The sequence below is a fragment of the Citrus sinensis genome, chromosome 5, assembly GCF_022201045.2.
Source record: "Citrus sinensis cultivar Valencia sweet orange chromosome 5, DVS_A1.0, whole genome shotgun sequence".
Taxonomy (NCBI): domain Eukaryota; kingdom Viridiplantae; phylum Streptophyta; class Magnoliopsida; order Sapindales; family Rutaceae; genus Citrus; species Citrus sinensis.
The window spans coordinates 5762691-5785201 of record NC_068560.1 but is presented as its reverse complement, the minus strand read 5'-3'; the positions used below and the strand labels follow the sequence as shown (position 1 = coordinate 5785201).

Genomic DNA, 22511 nt, shown 5'->3' with positions numbered 1-22511 from the left:
AACTTACCTCAATCTTCACTTACACGTTCAATGACCAGCATTTGAATCTCCACCGACGATTTGATCTTCATCAAATCCCCTTCAATACGGCCCGTGTACGAGTTCTCTTCTCAGTTCATTGATGGACGACGAGATTTCCAACTTCTCCTCTATTACCCCAACGTCTGGATATAAAAAGCCTAGTTAACGACTTACCATTAGAAACCCCTTAATGACACGACGCCGACGATTTTTCTAACCGACTAACCCTATTTTTTTTTTTCTTCTGAAAACGCTGGTAATGCCAGTAACCAGTTAACATCTTTATTACCATACGTTAGTTCAGAGCCGTTGGATTTTTCTCTTTGCAATCTAACGGCCAAAAATCGGTAATTCCAAATCACGTATGCACTGCAGCTGGATCCTCTACTTCGCCAATCAATTTAGCTATGTTTTTGTGGACAGATGTCTGGTACCTGCCATCTTGCAAATTATACAATTAGAAGTCAAAATCCCAAATTGAAACCCAATTATCAAAAATCAGCCACACATCTAAGGCTTTAAACTCCTCTAATCACCCCCTACGTCGGCGACACAACCCAAACAATCCTGCTCGCATCTTGATCGTCATCGATGTTCAGCCGGTAAGTTGTACGCCGCACGCCATCGACGTTCCAGACGAGCAGCCGACGTTCTAGAGTTTACCGCGGAGTTCACTGTCGGATCGTAGCATGACATAGATGCGCTCGTCGAGGCTAAGTTTTACGAGATCCAAGGGCTCCTTCACTGGCCATTCTTGCTCTCTCTCTCTCTCTCTCTCTCTCTCTCTCTGTCTCTCGAATTGGATGCTGTGCAAATGTCTTCAATTTAGTCACTTGAAGATGGTTTGGGAATGGCGTCATATTATGTAGAATGCTACATTGCTTAGGTACGTCCAGCCTTCTACATAATTAATAAATTGGTTACTTTTGTTCTCGTTAATTGTAAATTTTATGATTTTTTTTTTTTTTTTGTAAAAATTGCTACAAAGCCCCAAATTCGAATTTAATCCAGACCAATCTGAATGCAAATTCATCCGAAATATTTATCCGATTCGATTTATTTATTTCGGAGTGGATCGGATCAAATTTGAAGTTTGGATTGAAATCAGATGATTTTTTTTTCAACCCGAACTATTCAAAATCCGATCGGATTAATCCGAATCCAAAGTTGCCCAACCCTACTTGCAGGAACTGGTCGGAGTCGGGCTTGGCGGCCTATCTTGCATTCACAATACCACATCTGTGTTATTTTTAATCCTACAATTTTTGCGCGATTGTTTTTCGAACTTAATGATTTAAAAGCAAAAAATCCCTAGGAGTAATTCATGTTCATGGAAGAAAATTGGCTAACGCTTGGTGTGAATCATAAATTAACGGTTCAACTTATATAATAAATGACGATTTAGAGTTTTTATAACTTTATATAAGTTTATTTAAAGTTCATTTTGTAAAAAAAAAATAATTTTAAGTAAATACACTAAATTTTAACATTATTTGTTAATAAGCATACATATTATTAAAATCTTACAACTATTTTTATCATGTGATTTTCTGGTAGTGTCTATTGGTACATGACTTATTTTTGTCATGTGATTTTCTGTTAGCAAACATTAGTATATTTTAAGTAGAATTTTTAAGATTGAAATGAGTTATTTTAACTCTCTTCTACTTTTCAAAAAAAAAAAAAAAAAACATACGAGAGTAAGGTTATAAAACTTTTTTATTTTTTTAATAGTGAAAAAGTTAACTGACGAGTCGTTGACTCAGGCAATAGCATTTCTTAAATAATAAAAAAACAAAATTAATAGCCAAAGAAAGTTTCTAGTGAATAGTGACTAATCTTTCCACAAAACAAACAAAACCCGTTTACTTCAACTGATATTCCTTTTATGTAGGAACCCACCATGTCTCCTAAGCAACAATTCCTCTCTTCATTCATCTCCAATCATGTGCATGGCATCCTTTCATTCTCGTAGCAGTAACAGTAACGGTAACCACCCCGCGTCCTCTTTCTCTCTATTGTTGTTGTTTTTGTTGCTTGCATCAGTATCAGCATCAGAGACTGTCCCAAAAGCTATGTCAAAGCCAGCCACAGGCAATTTTGACAGAGGCCCCGTCGTACCCACAAACCCGTTAGTCACTTTCTTGGAGCGTGTACAAGAAACTGCTCTTGCAACTTTCGGGCAAAAAGACTTTGATCCAAAACTTTACGTTGATTTGTCGTTGAAGTCCAATCTTTCCACAACTGTTACCGCTTTTCACAAGCTACCGAGAAATGCAACTGGGTCAGTTTCGATTCCTGATTTCAAGGAGTTTATGCACGAATATTTTGATGGTGCCGGAAACGATCTTGTGTACGCTGAACCACCAGATTTTGTGCCCGAACCGGATGGGTTCTTGCCTAAGGTGAAGAACCCTCAAGTGAGAGCATGGGCTCTTGAGGTGCATGCTTTGTGGAAGAATTTGTCCCGGAGAGTTTCCTGTTCGGTATCAGAGCGGCCTGAGTTCCACACTTTGCTTCCCCTGCCTGGACCGGTTGTTATTCCAGGTTCCCGGTTTAGAGAGGTCTACTATTGGGATTCTTACTGGGTTATCAGGTTAGTTTTTGTATTTGTTCTATTTTTAGTTTTTTGTATTTGTTTTATTTTCCCTTTTTCGATGCCAGTCCAGTGACATTGTAAGACAATTTTTTTTTTCTCTAGTGTTAAGTGCTTTTGTGAGGCTAAAATTTTTTATGGGTGTGATTCAATGTGCGTGCAGGGGCTTGCTAGCAAGTAAGATGTATAAGACAGCGAAGGCAATTGTGACTAATCTCATTTATCTTATTGATACATACGGTTATGTCCTTAATGGTGCAAGAGCTTATTACACCAACAGGAGGTAATGTTTCTTCTTGTGTTATCCAACTAATTTTGGTTCCAACATCTATTGTATTAGTTACAACTGTCAAATCATGCTTCTTTGTCATTCAGTTTCCCATCATACCAAAGTTTTTGGCATAGCGTCTGCAGTGTCTTCTGCAATGATACATGTCAAATGTTCCCATCTTTCTGACCATGTATCATATATGCTTTCTTTTCAATCTGTGCACCATACTTGCTATTGACATAACATGGGTTTATGTCTTGCAGCCAGCCTCCCCTTCTCAGTGCAATGGTTTACGATATTTACAATCGAACTGGTGACTCGGATTTGGTCAAAAAGGCTCTTCCTGCCCTGCTCAAAGAACATCAATTTTGGAATTCGGGTATACTGAATATATACTTAATTTACATGAACAGCTTGATTATCCTCCCCTACGCAAGTTTCATTTCTCTGTTTGCTTGAATGTAATTATGTAGCTGATATACATGTTAATGTATTGTAGGAATACATAAGGTCAACGTCCAAGATAATCGAGGTAGAAATCATACATTGAGTCGGTATTATGCAATGTGGAACAAACCGAGACCTGAATCTTCAACCACTGTATATTCTTCTTTCCATCAGAATTACCTGAGCATGAGGTGCGAAAAGAAATTTTGTTAGGATAAATTTTAACGTCCTTCCTCTACCAGGATAAGGTGCATGCTTCTAAGCTCTTGAATGCTTCTGAGAAAGAGCAATTTTATCGCGAATTGGCTTCCGTTGCTGAATCAGGATGGGATTTTAGTACCAGATGGATGAGGTAATTAATTATCTTGCATCAAACCAATATCTGTTAGGCAAACACGACATAATTAAGTTCAGTTGGAGAAAAGTCATTTCCTCTACTGTGTGATTCAATTAATTAATTATCAGACAAAACTCAGTTGACAAGTTTCTGGAGTTTAATTGTCTTCTTGCAGGAATACTTCGGATTTCACCACATTGGCAATAACATCAATATTACCTGTTGATTTAAATATATTTATACTCAAGGTAAAAGTCTCTGCCTTCTTAGTAAGTCTAGAGACTTGGAAGTCCATCCATTTTTCCCCCCCATATTTAAGTGATGTTTGTATGTTGAACCAGATGGAACTTGACATTGTTTCCATGGCACAAATTGTTGGAGACAATAAAACAGTTGAGAGTTTCTTGAAATCTGCTCAAGCAAGGAAAGAGGCAATAGACTCTGTTTTCTGGAATGAAGAAAATGGGCAATGGCTGGATTACTGGATAAGTAATGGAACTGGTAGCCAGGTAATTGCCTGAATGTGATGTTTATTAGCTAAGACATAACTTCCTCAGCTGTGTTTTTTTTTTTTTTTCTTTCCCTGAATGTTATCACTTTAATACGTGTATTGTAGGAATGCCAAAGATGGAAAGCTTCAAACCAAAATAATAATGCATTTGCCTCAAACTTTGTACCCATATGGATTGATTTATTCAATTCTGGTTTGTAACCCTAACTGGCTATAGAAGTATGCCTTTTAATAAATAGGGATTCTTAAGTTGAATAGTTGATGAATATTGAGAATGCTTTAATGAGAATATTGTTTATTCTGAAGCATTTTATGTTATCCAGATACTTGTATAGTGGAGAAAGTCCGAAAAAGCTTTCAAAGTTCAGGCTTACTCGGTGCTGCTGGAATTGCAACTTCTTTGACAAGATCAGAAGAACAATGGTAATAATTAATTAGTAACAAATTCAATATTAGCATTTGAATTAGATTTTTCTTTATATTTGTTGGCTATTACTTAATGTTACCAAATGAAACAGGGACTTTCCTAACGGCTGGGCGCCACTTCAACACATGATAGTAGAAGGTTTGGGTAAGTCAGGATCACAAGAAGCAAAGTCAATGGCACAAGACATTGCTATGAGGTGGATCAATACCAATTATGTTGCATACAAAGAAACTGGTGCTATGCATGAAAAATATAATGTAGAAAAATGTGGAGATATTGGAGGTGGTGGTGAATACATACCCCAGGTAGTAAATAATTGTTTATTCTTTCAAGTGTATCTATTAAACTTAGGTGCCTAATGTCTTAACAATGAACATCTATGTACCTCATTTGCTCTGATGAATTACAGACTGGTTTTGGTTGGTCAAATGGAGTCGTGTTGGCGTTCTTGGAGGAGTTTGGGTGGCCAGCAGATCTGAAGATAGGTTGCAATGGAGTTCTGCTCTGAAGAGATGAGCTTTGACTTGGTTTATAACTACCGACCTAATTATCTTGGATTCTCTCCCTTCTTTTTCATGTCTTGTCAATTCTATTGAACGTGGGAACTTGATATATTATGTACATTCATATTTTGCATTTTCTAGCAAAAGAAAGCAAACTATTCTTATTTGATGGTTAATGGAGAAGCTGAGGAAATTAATAAAATTTCAAATTTGTGGCCTTCTTAATTTGTGCTGCTGGAATTGCAACTTGTTTAGCAGCAGAATCAGAATAACAGACCAACGGTGGTAATCTGATTTTTGAGAGCATTGATAGTTAAATAATGTTCCATTCCAAAGCAGGTGGGGTTAGTTGCCTAATTGTTAATAAGTTTCTGTCAACACTCTGATTGAGGAACTGACAAATTAAAGTTAAAAAAAAAAAATTATTTTCTAAAGTGCTTTATTGATTATTAGTACCTTTTGTTTCACTAATTAATTTGGCATGTTGCCAAATTTCAGTTTCTTTTATTATTTCTTTGCCAACCTTAATTATTACTAAAGAAACCCATTATCAAGATATACATGCAACAACATTTAAAATTCAAGCTGAAAGAATATTCAAATGAAGGAGGTGGAAATGTGATTATATCATCAGCAAGCCAATGATTAATTTAAGACAGAGATTGGAAACCATAAACTCCCACACAAAAGACTGGCAATCATTTAAGAGTGGGATTATTCATATGACACCATTCACAAGTGCTTTTTGGTATTAAAGTACAATAATTTGTTGATACAAATGTGAAATTAGACAAATGTTGGACGGTTGTAAAAGCTTCACACGTGAGGCATTTACTGTAGTTAGCCACTTGAGAGACTTTATGGTACATCAAAGATATTATTTCAATTAATACACATACATATTATATGTGCATTTTTTTAAAAAAAATAAATCATACAAGTAATAATTATATTTAGTTAAACTACAGCATCTTCAGTTTAGTTTCTTTGACCAGGCAACTGATACTTACAAATTAAAATTTCTTCCTAATTTGTACAATTCTAACTTTATTAACAAGTATACTTCTTTTTCTTCTTTCACAATATAAACAAAACAATGATTTAAGGACACATGCCGAAAGGTTCGGAAGCGGAAAAAAAGAATGAAGTTATCAAACAATCATTTACGTTGCTTTTTTAGATTGAACCGAGTGCAAAAATCCCGGTAAGGAGAGAAACCGTCTTGCCATCTCGAGAACTGCCTCTTAAGTACATTGAAAGTCTTCAGTTCAGGAGGTGTAATATTCGTAGTACAATCATCATACTTCAGAGCAATGGGGCAAAGATCATCAAACAGATTTAGCGCAATGCCATCCGCCTTGTCTTTAGGAGATGACGGCTGCTCGGGCACTTTTGAAATAAAATTAGAAAATACAGTATCCTTAAAAGCACGGTTATCATCCCTCGTGGTGCACTCAAACGCAGTTGGATTGTACCAGATGAAAGGTGTTGATTTTTGAGAGTCAACCCACAGATCGTCCCTGTCATCGGCAAGAGAGACAGCATGATCATTGTGAGACTTAGCGGCAGAATCTGACACGGCCATTTCACTAGCCACTTGCATAACTTCATCGCACCGAATGTTAAGTTCCTCCTCTGACGAGAATTTGCCTACCTCTTGTGAATATGGACAGCCATTGTGTAATTCGTGAAGCGTAACAAGAATAGGAAGAGGAAGAACAGGACCCACAATGGCATCACTACGTTGAAATTTCTGCGACCACTTACTGCTACGGCAGAAATGCTTCCTTAAGAAGAAAGGCGGCAACTGGGGTAGGTCTGGGACAACTGAAAACTCCAAAGATGCTTTCTCATCCGAACACACTTCAAGAATTTCAGCATAGCGGGAAAATGCAAGTTGTAGTAGTTCCATCGGCAAGCATGCCCATATTCTCTTCAAAGCAACCTCACAAACACTCGACGGCAAGCTTATGTCACCAAAAACAATAGAAATGTCAGGCGATGTTCTAAATCGACTGAATCCACAAACGTTCAACTTCTCACACAAAATTTCGTGAAATTCTATACTAAGAGAGCACTTCTGTTGAAGACCATCGAAAGAGTTTTTCATTTTGGAATCCAAAAGTTCAGTAAGATTACCACCTAAATGTGCAGAAAGATAGTCAAATTTAAGGTACTTGAATGTTTTACGAAATCTGTAATCCATGCCTCCCATACAACACAGCAAGTCATTTTCAAAATGCAGCATCGAAGCCCCATGGGCTGGTTCAAATTTTTTAATTGGATCCCATGATGCACAATATCTCTGCGCTTCAAGTTTCCCAGATGACATGAGCCTAATCAGAGTAAACCCACCAAATTCATCTGCCTCATGGAAGAGGGCAGAAAGATTGCTGTCTAATATGCCAAAACCAAGAACAATGTCTTTCTTCTGATGCCAATCAATCCATACAGGAAGAGCATCTTTTGAGAACTCTTCTCTCATGAGACAACTTCCACACTGACAATCACATCCTGACAATAATAAACCTGAAGGGAGCTCCCACGCATAAAGAGACTTGAAAATTTTTGAAATTTCTGAAGCAAAAGGACCTCCCTGACCAGGTACAGAAGGTCCATAACAGAAAAGACTAAATTCACAATTCGAAAAGGACCCCAATATGATGCCAAAACCTGATTCATTAGCCCATTCAAACCTATTGTCTCTCGAATTTGACCTTAGTTCAGACAACCGAAAAGAGTCAATATAGCAGGGTTTATCAAGACCATGAGCCCACTGCAGTACTGGCATCAAAGGCCTACGCACATCGCAGAGAACCAACAAACTGTCGGAAGCCAAAACAAAATGAAAACCATCAGAATCCACTTTAGAAAATGTATGGAACAGCTCCTTTTCAACCGGTGCGTACAAATTCAACATATCAATCTTCGCTAACAAACTAACATTACAGTCATCACACCTAAAATCAACCAAAAAAACAGCATCCATCCGTGCAACAATCAGAATCCGAGGGTGCCAACTGAACTCAACACCCAACCATGCACAACTCTGGGAACTACTCAAATCATCATCAGTCCACGACACTCTCAATCTCTTCCCTTTCGATTCCCGAGCATTCACGTCAAACATAAACAAATCACCGCTTTGCAACAGAACCACACTCTCCTCAGGCAAATGAGGGCTCCAGCAAGCACCCACAACAGAGCAAGTTTTAAACAACTTAAAACCCAAGTAACTCACAACAGGCTTTGTAGTGCTTTCACTAGCTTTACTAACCTTGACACTAAACCAATGAACTGAGTACATGGTAAAAGCCAACAAATAACCAACATTGACCAAAGAATTACCTTGGAAAGCCGAATCAAACTCCTCAACTGGGTTCACCAGAATCCCGCGAATTCGACCGTTGAGCTGGTTTAAAACCATGAAAACGGCGTCGTCTTCATCGGACAGGACATCAAAACGGGAGCCTTTGGCTGAAATTACCAAGAACCCCAGTTGGTCATTGTTGTCACCAGTGGGGAAGAAGGCAATGGCAGTGTTATTAAGCGGGCAGTAAAGAAGCCGAAGGCGGTTGTAATCCTGATCGGAAAGAGAGCCATCAGGGTGTTGGTGGGTCCCAACATCGCCGAATTGGGAGGCGATGGAGGTGGAGGTGGAGGGAAGCAACGAAGAGGAGGAAGTGGAGAGGAATCTAGAGAGAGTGAGTCTGGGGGGCGGCGAAAAGAGAGAGTGGGGGCAAAGGGTTTTGGAGGAGGAGAGGAGGGTTAGGGTTTCTGGGTTTGGATTGAAGAAGAGTGGGCCCTGTATTGATTCTGATGACTGGAGAAGTGGTGGCTTTAAGAACTTACCTATTGGGAACTGGGACTTCAATTCTTCTGTGAAATCCATCTTAATTACAATCTACTGAAACAAATTAAATACATACATACAAGTGAGATCGAGATGATGCCGCTCATGCTCATATGCTTCTGCAATCTATTAAAGCTTTTCGCTCATCATTTTATCTCTGCTCTGCCGCCCAAACGTAAGTGGTGGCGGATTCCACATTGTTTATGACAATTACAGTTAAGACCTGTTATTTGTTTTCAATTATTTAAAACACTCTATAGCTTTGCATAATCATTAAAATTTAATCCTTTCTAATTTCTTTTTAGGTTAATTTCAGTTTTTGGGTTAATTTCAGGTTACCTCGAGTAAAATAATAAATCTTTAAAATATCTTTTAAATCATTGTATACTTTAACTTATCTTATTTTTGTTCAAAAATAATAATAATAATAAGGATGCATTGATAAAAATAATTTTATCTTCTTAATTAAAATAAGAGATAAATTGAGAGTTACAATAATTTAAAAGGTATCTTGAAGATCATCATTTTACTAGTAATAAAAAATTAACTATTTTTTTTCTCACTTGTATGATTTTAATGATTAAAGTTTACTTATATTAAAGAGTTGAAATGCCACTATAGTCTAATAGTACTTATATCTTCGATATTTGTTCCCCAAATATTAAGGAATTGATTTGTAAGTTAATGTTCGACAGATATCTAATTTTGTACTACAAAATGCATGCATCTAGAATTTGAAAAAGTTTTTGGATTGTAATATATTTAAAGATTGTAACAACTTAAGGAAAAAAAAAAAAAGTTAACTTCTTGATTTTACTTATAATGTATAGGGGACCAAACTCTCTACAAAATTATCTTAACTTGCGCAAAATAAAATTATCATTTAGTAATAATAGAGTTGTTATTATTTTTTTTCCAAATCTTCACTTGATTGGATGAATGTCCCTTCACCACATTTCTGGAAACAAAACTTTTTCTCACGGGAATTCTTCTTAGAAAATTTATAGATCATTTTGGTTTATTACAAGCTTAAATTAGTACAAAAATATTGTTGATTATGAAATTGATCTATATCATAGGATGCTCTTACATCTTTATTGTACTTTCTAATATATGATTTAATTGTAAATCGTAGCTATAACATTAAAATTTCTCCAAACAACTGGATACAATGATATATAAATTATGAATACCTTGAAGGGTTCTATCTTCTAACTTCTGAGCAACGCCATGGGTGTGAAGCTTTTGAACTTTCTTCTGAGGAACAATATAAGAGCAGAGCCTACCAGCGGCCAAGTGGTTGTGATGGCAATACATACTAGTAACCAGATAGAAATCCTGCTGTGCCGCGAAAGTTGATCCATGCGTCTTCTTATTGGAACAATTAGATCATCGACATTTTGGTTTGATGACTGTGTGCCATAAATACCAGGAAGAGTTTCCTCTGTCATGGAATTGGTGTCTAAATTGGTGTCCTCATCTTTCTTAATTTGAGTAACGGGCTCACTTGGTGTGTCTTCTACTACCTTCTCTGAAGCCATAGTGCCCACAGCAGCCACCATTCCATCTTCCGCAACATTTATGTAAGGCCCCTGATCAACTGAAGATTCTATTGGAGCAGTTGATGAAGACTCTTGCACCTGAAATGCAAAATACAGAATTCATAATAGTTTGCCTCTAACTAACAATTATCAGTGGCCAATAAAATCCCTTAATTTTGCAATTTATCAGAAAAATCATTCTATAAGCCTCTTCAAGGGAGGGGAAAAAAAAGTAATGTTTAAGCACTTTGAAAGTTTCGCACCTTCGTGCTTCTATTTACATATGGGCTGGTGTTTAGTGCATCCAGAAACACATTAACAGCTCTCACCCACCTGCAAATGAATGGAACAAGTGATGTTTAAAGACAGGACAATAAACATGCTTAATTATAAAAGTAATTCTGACAAAGCTGTTAGTAACTCAAATAAAAGTCAAAATAAAATGTGAAAAGCTAATTTGGACAAACTAGATGCATGCATGCATCCATGTGGGTAAAATGTCTTATTAGAGAAATTCTTAATAAGCATGTGCATTGCCTGATTGAAAATTTCTGAATATGAGAACCTCCAATGACATTTGGGAATGAAATGTGTGGCTTTGTCATTGAGGGATGCTTATTTCACTCATTTCATGCTTAACATAATCAATTTCAAGAATCAATTTTTCCAATCTATTAAAGAAGTCTAGTAGACAAAATACCGCCGTGGTTCACATCATTTGATTACTGAATATGTTTGACACTCAATTACACAATGAAATGGACCCAAAAAAAACACACATTCTTACAGACTCACAAACACAACTACAATGAAATGCTATTAAAGATTAAAAATGGAAAAGAAACAGGGAGATAAAAGTGTCATTGACAATTCCAACAGAGCAAAGGCAAAATTACCACAAGCTTTTAGCAGTTATCCCTTCATAAAAAGCAAGGTGTCCACCATGCCGCGTGGTAGCAAGGATAATCTTTTCATTTGCCCTATGAACAAATCAAACTTATGAACAAATTCCTCTTTATAAATAACATGGATCAGTGGTCTATGACATCCCAGAATAAATTCATGTGAATGAAAATGATAGAGAGTAAACTATCTAGAGAAAATTATGTTTAATATATGAACAAGCACCATTTGTTTAATTTATTAGGAATTTTTGGGATACTATAACAAGATTTGCATCTACATGATACTGCTCTCTGGTCAATAAAGCCTTCTGTGACTTCGAGTGCAAGAATAGAAAGACAACCTATTTTTTTCCCCCTTTTTTAAATGAACAAGGCAATTGCTCAATTATGATACCAGAGTCTACCTGCATTCATCCCATGGAATGGCTTCTCTGGTACATACTGGATCGTCTAGGGTACTGATGCAAAGGAGAGGAACCGATACATTTCTCACAAAGTTAGCACTACTTGAATGTCTGTAATAGGCATCCACAGTCTGGGAAACAATATAATCTTAAAATTAGTTCATGCATGAAGATAAAGATCATCAAACACTTTTAGGGTACTTGAATGTCAGTAATGGCTATCCACAATCTGGTGAACAAGATTACCTCGAACTTTCCGAGAACACGAGTGGCATGGTTGTCAAAGTCCCGGATGGAACGGGACTGCCAAGAAACAAAGGAAGACAGGAATGTAAATTGATTATGTTTGCTGATATGCTTATATCCAGGTGAAGTTTAAAAACTAAAGAAGAAGAAAGTACCTTTGTAATGCCTTCCCAATCAGCAAGGCGAGCCACAGTAGATTGATGCCTACGAAGAACATAAATAACATTAGAGCTGTAAGGCAATTGCGACTTTTTTCTTCCTCTCCCAATATAAGCATTTTACTGAAGATCAATAACATTAGAGACAAACAATTGTGCAAAACCTTGTAGGCACAGTTGGAACTCCCCCCGCCCTCCCCCCCCCACCCAAAATATAAGCGTCTTCCTCAAGATCAATAACAATAGAGTCTAGAAACATACAATTGTGCAAAACCTCGTAGGCCAATTGCTATCACTCTGTCATAACATTTTTGAACAAGCCTGCGGTTGATGAACCTGTCACAAATCTGCACAGAAGCCAAAGCCATAAGCAACTTGAGATGAGATTGCAAACAACAGAATTAGCAGGGACAATATGATTTACAAATCTTTTTAACTTGGAATTGTTTGTGCCATAAATTAAGAAACTTGGCAAATATCAATAACAAATAAATGTTCGAATTAATAAAAGCTAAACAATTAGAGACAAGAAAATTCCAATAGTTTGCAGGGTTAGTTCATTTTGTTTTTTAAAAAAAAAAAGTAATAGAAACCAATATATAGAGATTTAAAAGTACCAACCAAGAGATCCCAAGGACTACAGATAGCTGCAGCTCCAACAAGAGGAGTATTAACCCCATTCTCTCCAAGATATTTTACCTGGAAAAGTATTCCCTGTCATGAGTATACATATATACACATATGAACTAAATTACATTACAGAGACATAAATTTATTATACCAAAGAACTCAAAAAAGACAACCCTACGAAGAAAATTGTGCAACCGTGGTAACTAACTCTCAGGTCAGGAAATTTGGAATGTCCCAATAATTTCCTTCCGATTCATTTGTGACACTACAGTGAGAAATACTGTCGATAATTTAGGGATTCTTAGCTATTTTCTTGTTATTTGAATAAAATAGGAAAATACCATAAATCACGAAAGTAGATACACTCTGATTTTATGGTCCTAAAAATTAGCCCTAAAATTGCTCTCTAGTTTTCCTATTTATTTCTACCGATCACTGTGTTTTGAATAATAAGGAAAAGTTCTATAGCTTTGTCTCTCTATTTTTTCCTTTTTTCCTACATGGTATCAGAGCTTTAGGGTTTGGCCATGAATTACAAAGCAGCCATGGTTGGCTCTAATTCGGCTTCCTCCAACGCTAACAGCACTGCGACATCCTCTGAAGGGATTTCCCAACCATCCCCAATTGTGCCTGTTAGTGAAAACACTTTACAAATAACCATTCACAAGTTAAATGGTAAAAATTATTTAGAGTGGTCGCAGTCTGTGCGTTTGGTGATTGATGGCAAAGGCAAAGTCGGATATTTAAATGGAGAAATTCAACCTCCAGCTGCTGATGACCCAAAATTCCTACAGTGGCGATCAGAAAATTCAATGGTTACCACTTGGCTTATTAATTCCATGGAACCTACTTTGGGAAAGCCGTTCATGTTTCTGCCAACTACTCGTGATGTCTGGGAGGCTGTTAGAGAGACATACTCTGACCTAGAGAATCATTCTCAATTATATGAAATAAACACTCGGATGCGGTGGACGCAACAAGGTGATAGAGATCTAACTGCATATTATAATGACATGATGATTTTGTGGCAGGAATTGGATATGTTTGAAGTTGAGGTATGGGAGAGTCCAAATGATAGTGCTCGATACAAGAAAAAAGTTGAGCAAAAGTGTTTGTATTTTTGGCAGGACTAAATACAGACCTTGATGAGGTTCGAGGACGAGTTTTGGGGCGAAAACCTCTGCCCTCTATTAGAGAAGTTTTTTCAGAGGTTCGTCGCGAGGAAGCTCGGAGACATGTGATGTTAAAGCGAGTAGAGGAACCAAAGACTGATCTTGATGGTTCAGCCCTTGTAGCTCGTGGTAATGAGCAACAAGGAGATAGACGAGGAGGCAAACAAAGGCCATGGTGTGATCATTGTCGGAAACCGTGGCATACACGCGAAAGTTGTTGGAAACTCCATGGAAAACCTGCAAATTGGAAGAAGAAATCAGGTGACGATGCTCGGCCAGCAGGAGATACTCGTGCTTTCCAGGTTAGCACCACTAATCCAGAGCAGCAGTCATCCTCAGAATCTCTTCCTTTTACTAAGGAACAAATGGAGCACCTGTACAAGATGTTTCAATCCCAATCCGTAGGAAATTTTAGTTCATCTTGTTCTTTAGCCCAATCAGGTAATTTTTTCACCACAACCTTTACCTGTATCAATCCAAACACCTCCTGGATATTAGATTCTGGAGCAACTGATCATATGACTGGGTCCTCGCAGTTGTTTTCTTCTTATTCACCTTGTGCAGGAAATCAAAAGGTCAAAATAGCAGATGGTTCCTTTGCAACTGTTGCAGGGAAAGGAAAAATTATTATTTCTCCTCTTCTTAATTTGAAAGATGTTCTTCATGTTCCTCATTTGTCCTATAATCTCTTGTCAGTCAGTAAATTAACTCGCGATCATAACTGTCAAATTAATTTTGGTCTTCTCATTGTAAATTTCAAGATTTAACCTCAGGGAAGACGATTAGGGATGCTAGGCAAGACGGTGGCCTCTACCTCTTTAATAATGGTTCGAACTTTGGAAGGCAAGATCAGCAGACTTGTTTCAATTCTATTTCTATTTCCGGTAACAATGAGATTATGTTATGGCATTTTCGGTTAGGACATCCAAGTTTTCAATATTTGAAGCAATTATTACCCAAATTATTCATGAATAAAAAAGCTTTCAATTTTCGATGCGAAGTTTGTGAATTAGCTAAACACCATCGTGCTGTTTTTCTACCACAACCATACCAAAAATCGAAACCATTTACTATGATTCACAGTGATGTATGGGGCCCTTCTAGAGTGGCAACCTTTTCTGGAAAACGCTGGTTTATTACATTTATTGATGATCATACTAGAGTTACTTGGGTATTTCTACTAAAAGATAAATCTGATGCTGAAAGTGTGTTTAAAAAATTTTATACTATGGTACAAACACAATTTCAGACTCAGATTAAGATTTTTCGGAGTGATAATGGCAAAGAGTTTTTTAATCATGTGTTAGGGAATTTTTTTGATAAGAAAGGAATTATACATCAAAGTTCTTGTAGCAATACTCCACAACAAAATGGAGTGGCTGAAAGGAAGAATAAGCATCTCCTTGAAGTTGCTAGGGCCTTGAGCTTCACAACTAAAGTTCCAAAGTATCTTTGGGGAGAAGCTGTTTTGACAGCCACATTTTTTATAAATAGAATGCCTACAAGAACTTTGGGGTTTAAAACACTAATAAATCTTTTCAATGAATGTTTTCCAGCTTCAAGGTTAATAACAAGTATTCCATTAAAAAATTTTGGCAGTATTGCTTTTGTTCATAACCATGACTCTAGAAGAACAAAATTCGATCCAAAGGCACATAAATGCATTTTCGTAGGCTATCCTACAAATCAAAAAGGTTATAAATGCTTTGATCCAGTTTTGAAAAAAATGTTTGTTTCTATGGATGTCACTTTCTTCGAAGGACAATCATACTCTCACAATTTTCATTTTCAGGGGGAGAAAAACAATAGTGAAAATGATATGTGCTTAAATGATTCTGACTTAAACATTGAATTTGATTGTATTAATTAACTGTTAAATCAAAAAGGTTATAACTGTTGAATTTGATTGCCTAAAGAAAATGAGAAAGGGAATCCAAATGAATTAACTGTTGAAAATTCTGGACAACCTTCGTTAATGCTATCACATAACCAAAATTCTGGAATGTTAGAGATGTGCACGAAACGGTATAAAGGTCTTGTGTATTCAAAGGGGCACCTAGAACAAAAAAAAAAGGAACACTGTCCTACAGCATCACCAAGAATCTGACCAGAGGTTGGATCATGAAAATTCTGACAAGAATCCTCCAGGTAATTTTGAGTTAAATTCCTCAAATCAAAAAGATCTTCCTATTGCTCTTAGGAAAGGTGTTAGGTCTTGTACTAAACATCCTTTATCCAACTTTATTTCTTATAACAATGTGACCCCTTCCTTTCGTGCCTTTATTTCACAAGTCTCTAGTGTGGTTATTCCAAATAATGTACAGGAAGCTCTAAAGGTTCCTGAATGGAGGGAGACTATTTTTGAGGAGATGAGAGCTTTGGACAAGAATGCTACTTGGGAAAAAGTTGATCTACCACAAGGAAAAGCTGCTGTTGGTTGTAAATGGGTATTCACTATGAAATATAACTTTGATGGGTCCTTAGAACGATACAAGGCTCGACTGGTAGCGAAAGGCTATACACAAACTTATGGAATGGATTACTCTGAGACTTTCTCTCCAGTGGCTAAACTAAACATTGTTCGTGTTCTTTTGTCAGTTGCTGCAAATCTTGACTGGTCTCTAAATCAGTTAGATGTAAAGAATGCTTTCCTCAATGGTGATCTTGAAGAGGAAGTCTACATGGAGCCTCCACCGGGTTTTACTGAGAAGTTTAGATCCAAAGTATGTAGACTTAAAAGATCATTATATGGTCTTAAGCAGTCACCTAGAGCTTGGTTTGAAAGGTTTACAAAGTTTGTGAAGAGCCAGGGCTATAGTCAAGGACAGGCAGATCATACTCTCTTTACAAAAGTCTCCACCAAACACAAGCTCTCGGTTTTAATCGTTTATGTAGATGATATAATTATGACAGGAGATGATATAGAAGAAATGAGCCGATTAAAGCAATGTTTAGCTAAGGAGATTGAGATAAAGGATTTGGGGCAATTAAGATATTTCTTGGGAATGGAAATTTCGAGATCAAAAAAAGGTATAGTGGTGTCACAAAGAAAGTAAATGAGCTACAGAGAAATAATTCATGACCATTAATAGAGGCATTACTTATATTAGAGATCTGGAAATCTGGCAAGCTGTTAAAAAAGTAGTATGTATTCCTACTTCCAAAGCATCTGGTTTGCCTAGGGGTTTCAAAGACATTCAAGTACCCTAAAAAATGCAAGAAAAATCATCTTCAAGCAATTTAGAGATAGAAAACGATAAAAATAGATCATCTAAATCATCACACCGTCAAACTTAAAATATCCTGAGCATAAGCTATTAAACGGGAAAAATAAATAAAGCCAGAAGTATATACCAGAATATTGGCACCGATGCTAGTTCCAACAGCATATAGAGGAACTTCTGGATATTGACAATGTAGATAGTCAATGACTCTCCGGAGATCCTCTGTCCATCCACCATTATAGAAGCAATCAGACTGATCATGTATTTCTCCAAAGTTAACAAAGAAAACTTGTTAGTCAATAATTTATCAAGAATTTACACTGTTAGTTTCACAAAAGAGATTTCATGTGATATCATGACAAGCATTTGTGTTTTACCTAAAATATACATGACATTCCATTATTTTACTTTTACTCACAACCTATCTCTCTCTGTCTTGCTCCCTATCACATGAATTTGAATATAAATTGATTAACATTAATAGTAAGAGTTCTAATAACTCTTTTTACTTTTGTGCTCTTTATCTCTCAAGCAACGTGCATTTATAAACCCTAACAAAATGTTAAAAAAAGAAAGGAAATAAATGTTCTAAATGAAGAGCAAAATTGTATGATACTAGAAGGATAAATCCAACCCACTATCCAATATCACATAGCGTAGTTCGAAGAAAAGAAATCAACAGCAGATAAGAATACATTCCATAGGAACTCACAGTTAGTGAAATGCCACCAAGCCCACGATGATTGCTTACAACGACATTCCAGCCATGTCCTGCCATCTTGAATGCAAGATGCTTTATATACTGTTACATAATACAGTTCCATAAGACATTAAAGGAAAAACAAAGGGAGTGAGTGGCTGATAGAAAAGTAGTTTGGTTAGCATAGCAAGCATAGAGACATCAGCCAATGCATCTAGAAGGGATTTGGAAACATGGTTCCAGTCACAAGCACAAGAAGCGGAAATCATTAATACAATTTAATTAATATTGCATAAATTGACAGCTTTAACGAAACGGTCACATGTATAAAGTTAAGATATAAAAGATGAGAACAGTAAGGCACTAAAATTATATGTGAGTGTCTTTATTTGAACCTTAGTATAGGATGGCCTTATAATGGTAGTTTTTTTTTTTTTTTTTTTTTTTTGGAATAAGAGAAAATATGGGAAAAAAGCAAGAAAGAAGAGAAAAGTTATTTGGGCACGGTTTTAGCGAATTGAACCCCAGAAGTGTCGCAATAACAGGTATCTATATGGTAATATATAACCATGGAAAAACAAAATCTACAAAAGAAATAAAACTAATTTTAACAAATGGTCTTAATTTTAAAATTCAGGATATAGTCAGTTCATATCTCTAACAATGTCAGGGTACTTTCGTTTTTCTTTGTTCATCAGATAGGAATAGTATTCTGGTTTAGATACTTTTTTTCCTTCCCTGTCATTTTAAGTTTGTTACGCGCAGTTCTGGTTTTATAAGTGGAGAATGGGTCCACTGTCAAAATAAAAAATTTCTCTTATTAATAAAATTCATAGAATTGGATTTCTGTCTCCATCCCTGAGTTACACAACTAAAAACCTGAAAAACATAAACATATCCTATGTTGTGAACTTGGTGAATCAACATTAATCTATTGTATTGTCATATTTAAAGGCTTATCTCATCTGAATTCACTAGGTAATAACAGTATCAAAGTTGTTGGTTTGTAATTTATACATTGGGAGACCAGAAAAAAAAGATAAATAAATAATTAAAGATCAGCACTTACAGCCGCGGCAGAATCACTGGTTAAGCCAGGAATCACAACCACAATTGGATTTTTCTCACAATTTAGAATGCCCCGATTCACATGGGTGGAACCTTGAATAACTGCAAATTAAAAATTCAGAAATTAAAATAAAGTAGCAAATAACTTTACGTGTCATGGGAAAAAAGAAAATGTTAATAACCTTGTTTTAATTTAAACAAAAAGAACAACCAGCTTAAAATCAACCATATATCATCTGGCAGAGTAAGGTTAGCAATTACTAAAAGCCTAAGTTCATGTATCATCTCAAGTTAAAAAATCTCAGGTATTGTCATTAAGTAAAACCACAATGCAATTTAGCTCAACACAGTAACAATCTATCAGATGACAGAAGTGTTAATAATAAGGTAGCAGTGACATCAAATTCATGTGAAAGTACATCTTAACAATGGGGATATATCACCAATACTAACCATCAGAATATGTTAGCCAATCCAAAGCAATTGTTCCACCATCAGGAGTCTGGAATAGGTGTCTGATCATAAGCAATACATCAGAACCTGTTAAATAATTATCATAGACAATGAAAAAAATAAAAAATAAAAGTCGGCAATTAACTCATGCATGTAGAAATGAGCTCAAGTAGACCATAAAGCTCTTCCTCTACTGCATTACATATGAGAGCCTTGTTCCAGTATTCAAGTGCTTTTTTAACCATACAAATGCTGAAACCAACTGTGTTAAAATTAGATTATACCCTATCCTAACTTTTACACCCCCTACGGCTGAAGATTTGAATACATATATCATTTGAGACTTTTTTTTCCCCCTTTTTCCCCGCACACTTCGAGTATTAAGCATTGCATTATCTTGTTTTACTCTAGTTCATTATTCCTAAACCAGACATGTTATGCCTACAAACAAGATTATAATAAGTACTATTAATTTATGAATAATAAAAGCTAAAACATAAATTACGGGGGAAAAAAATGAAAAATCAACGCTAACCGTTTGTAAGAGATATCCGGTGCCCTCCCGAAAAAAGTTAAGAAAGCCGTCTGGAGATGAGGACTGGACAGCCATGGAGTTGGCAGGTACCTGCAGTAACCATTCATTGGGGGTTTAAAAAAAAGGTTAATTTCATTGACGTCCTTAATGTTCATAAAAAATATATGCATAGTCTGCTAGTTCCAAAATTCATCAAACACATCCCTTAATTGTAGAGACGTCCCTAAATTTCACAAATTTTTTCAAATACGTCCCTGGGAGTTTCATGGATCAAACAGAAACTACAACACAAGTTAAAAGTCCTGATACTAAAGTTGAAAGTTTGACCTGCCGTGGAGGACATGACACTTGGCAGCGAGGGATTGGTAGAGCTTGGAGGAGGCGCTGTAGGTCAAGTAGACGGGGTCGCCTCTGAACCCGGTGACCAAATCGCGAAGGAAATGAATCTCCAAGAAATTGTAGAGAAATATAATAAAAATCAGAAAAATAAATAAGAAATAGTGAGATAAAGGAATCAATGAGAGTGATTTAAATAGAAGATTGTATGGAGAATCTGAAGCGTCCGTGCGAATCACGCGATCCATGGAGAGGAAGAAGATGAAGAAATGCAAACGGAGAAGACGAGAGAATTCGTTTTTGTTTTGTTTTGTTTTGTTTTGATTCTTCAGGTTTGAATTGAGATTTGGAGGAAAACTTAAGCGGAGGATTTTGCCACGTCATCAAGTAATTTAAAATAGGGTTAAATTTCGTGGCGCCCCATTAGTTTTTGACAAACATGAAATAACTCGATTGTTTTCGCTATATGTGAGAACTTAACCCATGTTCGTATAAGATGTTCAAAATTTAATCCGATCTGTTCAACCTATTTAATCTGTAAAAATATGATCCATAAAATTTTGATTGTAGATTGATGGATTAGATTGAACTGAAAATTTAAAAATCCACAGTTGATGGATTAGATATGAATATACTTCTGTAAATCTACAAAAATATGTGAATTCGTAAAAACAAATTTAATTAAAAAATAAAACATAAAATGTGACATTACTACTTTCTAATAAATGAATAAATTAAAATGTAGTTACATTAACACCATATCTTATCCGATAATAATATAAAATAAAAAATAACTAAATAATTGAATAAATATATATATATATATATATATATATAAGAAAGTTTTAAAATTATGGAGTAGGTCACCCCATTGGTTTGGACTCAAAATTTTTAAAATAGTAGCCGTGGAATAGGCTGGTTCTAAATGTGATTCACTGAGAAAGAAATGTTTGAACTTAACTGAATCAGTGATTTCTAAAATGCTTTGATAGTAGGACTGGGGTTTTGTTAAATCTCATGGTTTAAAAAACCAGCCCTTAGGGAAAAACTTTGAAATTGCTTGGAAAGGATCAGCATGGTAAAATCCATCTTCTAAAAAAAGAATATTTTGAAAATGAGTTTTATCAAACCAATCGGAGGTTTTCTTTGAAGGTGATGGTTGGGAAAGCATAATTTGGGAAGAAGAACTTTCACCAGAGACAATCACATTTTGAGAAGAGGGTTTTGAGATTTCTTTAGAGATAGGGTTTTCTTTTTCTTCTTTTGAGAAAATCTGGTTTTGGGAAAGGTTTTGTAAGGCGAGCATAAGCTCAGGGGACTTTGTAATGGAACTCATCCATTGTTTTACTTGGTCATTAGAAGAAGTGGTTTTGTAATGGGCACCATGTTCTTCAACCATTTCTATCCAAGATTTAATAGGCATGGCTGAGGAAAGTAATTTGTCTTTAGAAGGGGTAGCTTGGGGTTCTTTAGAGGTTGCTCTAGATTCAGAATCTTTAAGAACAGCTTTACCTTTGTCTTTCTTCTTTGGCGGCATTATCTGTTTTGAAGAAATTCCCGAATTAGAAAATCAGGAATAAAATTTGTATCACCTTTAATATATTCAATATCAAAATCAAAAACACTTAAAATGGCTTGCCATCGTGCAAAAATCTAGTTTGATGCAATATTTTGAACATCTTTTTCCAAAACATGTTTTGCAGCTTTGCAATCAATTCTAAGTAGAAATTTTTGATTTAATAAATCACTTTGAAATTTTGTAATGCATAAAACAATGAAAATGATTTCTTTTTTTATAGTAGAATAATTTTTCTGGCAATCATTCCAATGTGCAGAAACATATTGTACTATCTGTTCTTTATCATTTTCTTTTTGCTTTAATATGCCTCCATAACCTAAATCAGATGCATCAGTTTCAACAATTTTAGGTAATGTAGGATTAGCAAGATATAAACATGGGATGCTTTTCACAGAATTCTTTATAAGCTTTACAACCTTGGTATGTTCATCTGTCCAAGGAACAAGTTTTTTCTTTAATCTATCATGCAAGGGTTTAGACATCCTATTAATGTTAGGACAGAAATCAAGAACATAATTTAAACTTCCAAGAAATCTTTGTAATTGAGTTTTGTTAAGAATTTTATCAGCAAACAAAAGAGATCTCTCAATTGGA

General features: G+C 35.9%; 3 protein-coding genes across 5 annotated transcripts; 1 reads left to right on the top strand and 2 right to left on the bottom strand.

Annotated features, from left to right (window-relative positions):
- The first annotated feature begins 502 nt into the window (after nt 1–502).
- On the top strand, nt 503–5338 carry LOC102614800 (probable trehalase). 2 transcript variants are annotated; one of them, XM_006471102.4, is made up of 12 exons: nt 503–907; nt 2068–2617; nt 2781–2900; nt 3152–3267; nt 3388–3488; nt 3578–3687; nt 3848–3920; nt 4014–4181; nt 4289–4376; nt 4507–4606; nt 4702–4915; nt 5020–5338. In XM_006471102.4, exons 1-12 carry the CDS (start codon nt 892–894, stop codon nt 5116–5118), a joined length of 1755 nt encoding a protein of 584 aa, XP_006471165.2. In that variant the 5' UTR covers nt 503–891; the 3' UTR covers nt 5119–5338. The 2 variants fall into 2 exon arrangements, with proteins under 2 accessions (XP_006471165.2, XP_006471164.2); XM_006471101.4 differs by lacking the exon at nt 503–907 and having other exon boundaries at nt 1916–2617.
- An 838-nt stretch (nt 5339–6176) lies between these two features.
- On the bottom strand, nt 6177–9171 carry LOC102613824 (uncharacterized). Its single transcript, XM_006471097.4, has one exon. The coding sequence runs from the start codon at nt 9003–9005 to the stop codon at nt 6273–6275; it is 2733 nt and encodes a 910-aa protein (XP_006471160.2). The 5' UTR covers nt 9006–9171; the 3' UTR covers nt 6177–6272.
- Nucleotides 9172–10000: 829 nt separating this feature from the next.
- On the bottom strand, nt 10001–20679 carry LOC102613527 (embryogenesis-associated protein EMB8-like). 2 transcript variants are annotated; one of them, XM_006471096.4, is made up of 14 exons: nt 20330–20679; nt 20003–20092; nt 19468–19529; nt 19016–19116; nt 17959–18048; nt 17377–17499; nt 12842–12919; nt 12482–12567; nt 12218–12266; nt 12063–12119; nt 11817–11947; nt 11404–11487; nt 10771–10840; nt 10001–10606 (listed from the first exon to the last, which is right to left on the bottom strand). In XM_006471096.4, the coding sequence occupies exons 1-14, from the start codon at nt 20584–20586 to the stop codon at nt 10178–10180; spliced, it is 1707 nt and encodes a 568-aa protein (XP_006471159.2). In that variant the 5' UTR covers nt 20587–20679; the 3' UTR covers nt 10001–10177. The 2 variants fall into 2 exon arrangements, with proteins under 2 accessions (XP_006471159.2, XP_015383548.2); XM_015528062.3 differs by lacking the exon at nt 20330–20679 and having other exon boundaries at nt 19468–19554.
- Nucleotides 20680–22511: the final 1832 nt, after the last annotated feature.

Bases quoted from the DNA above. Each gene is read 5' to 3' on its own strand.
- LOC102614800 (XM_006471101.4), top strand. From the start codon at position 1,968: ATGTGCATGGCATCCTTTCATTCTCGTAGCAGTAACAGTAACGGTAAC. The intron at 3,268-3,387 runs GTATACTGAATA...AATGTATTGTAG, and splicing joins ACATCAATTTTGGAATTCGG to GAATACATAAGGTCAACGTC. The intron at 4,916-5,019 runs GTAGTAAATAAT...GATGAATTACAG, and splicing joins GTGGTGAATACATACCCCAG to ACTGGTTTTGGTTGGTCAAA.
- LOC102613824 (XM_006471097.4), bottom strand. From the start codon at position 9,005: ATGGATTTCACAGAAGAATTGAAGTCCCAGTTCCCAATAGGTAAGTTC.
- LOC102613527 (XM_006471096.4), bottom strand. From the start codon at position 20,586: ATGGATCGCGTGATTCGCACGGACGCTTCAGATTCTCCATACAATCTT. The intron at 19,530-20,002 runs GTTAGCGTTGAT...GCTTATGATCAG, and splicing joins CCGGATATCTCTTACAAACG to ACACCTATTCCAGACTCCTG. The intron at 12,267-12,481 runs GTATGTTTCTAG...TGTTCTTCGTAG, and splicing joins CTACGAGGTTTTGCACAATT to GCATCAATCTACTGTGGCTC.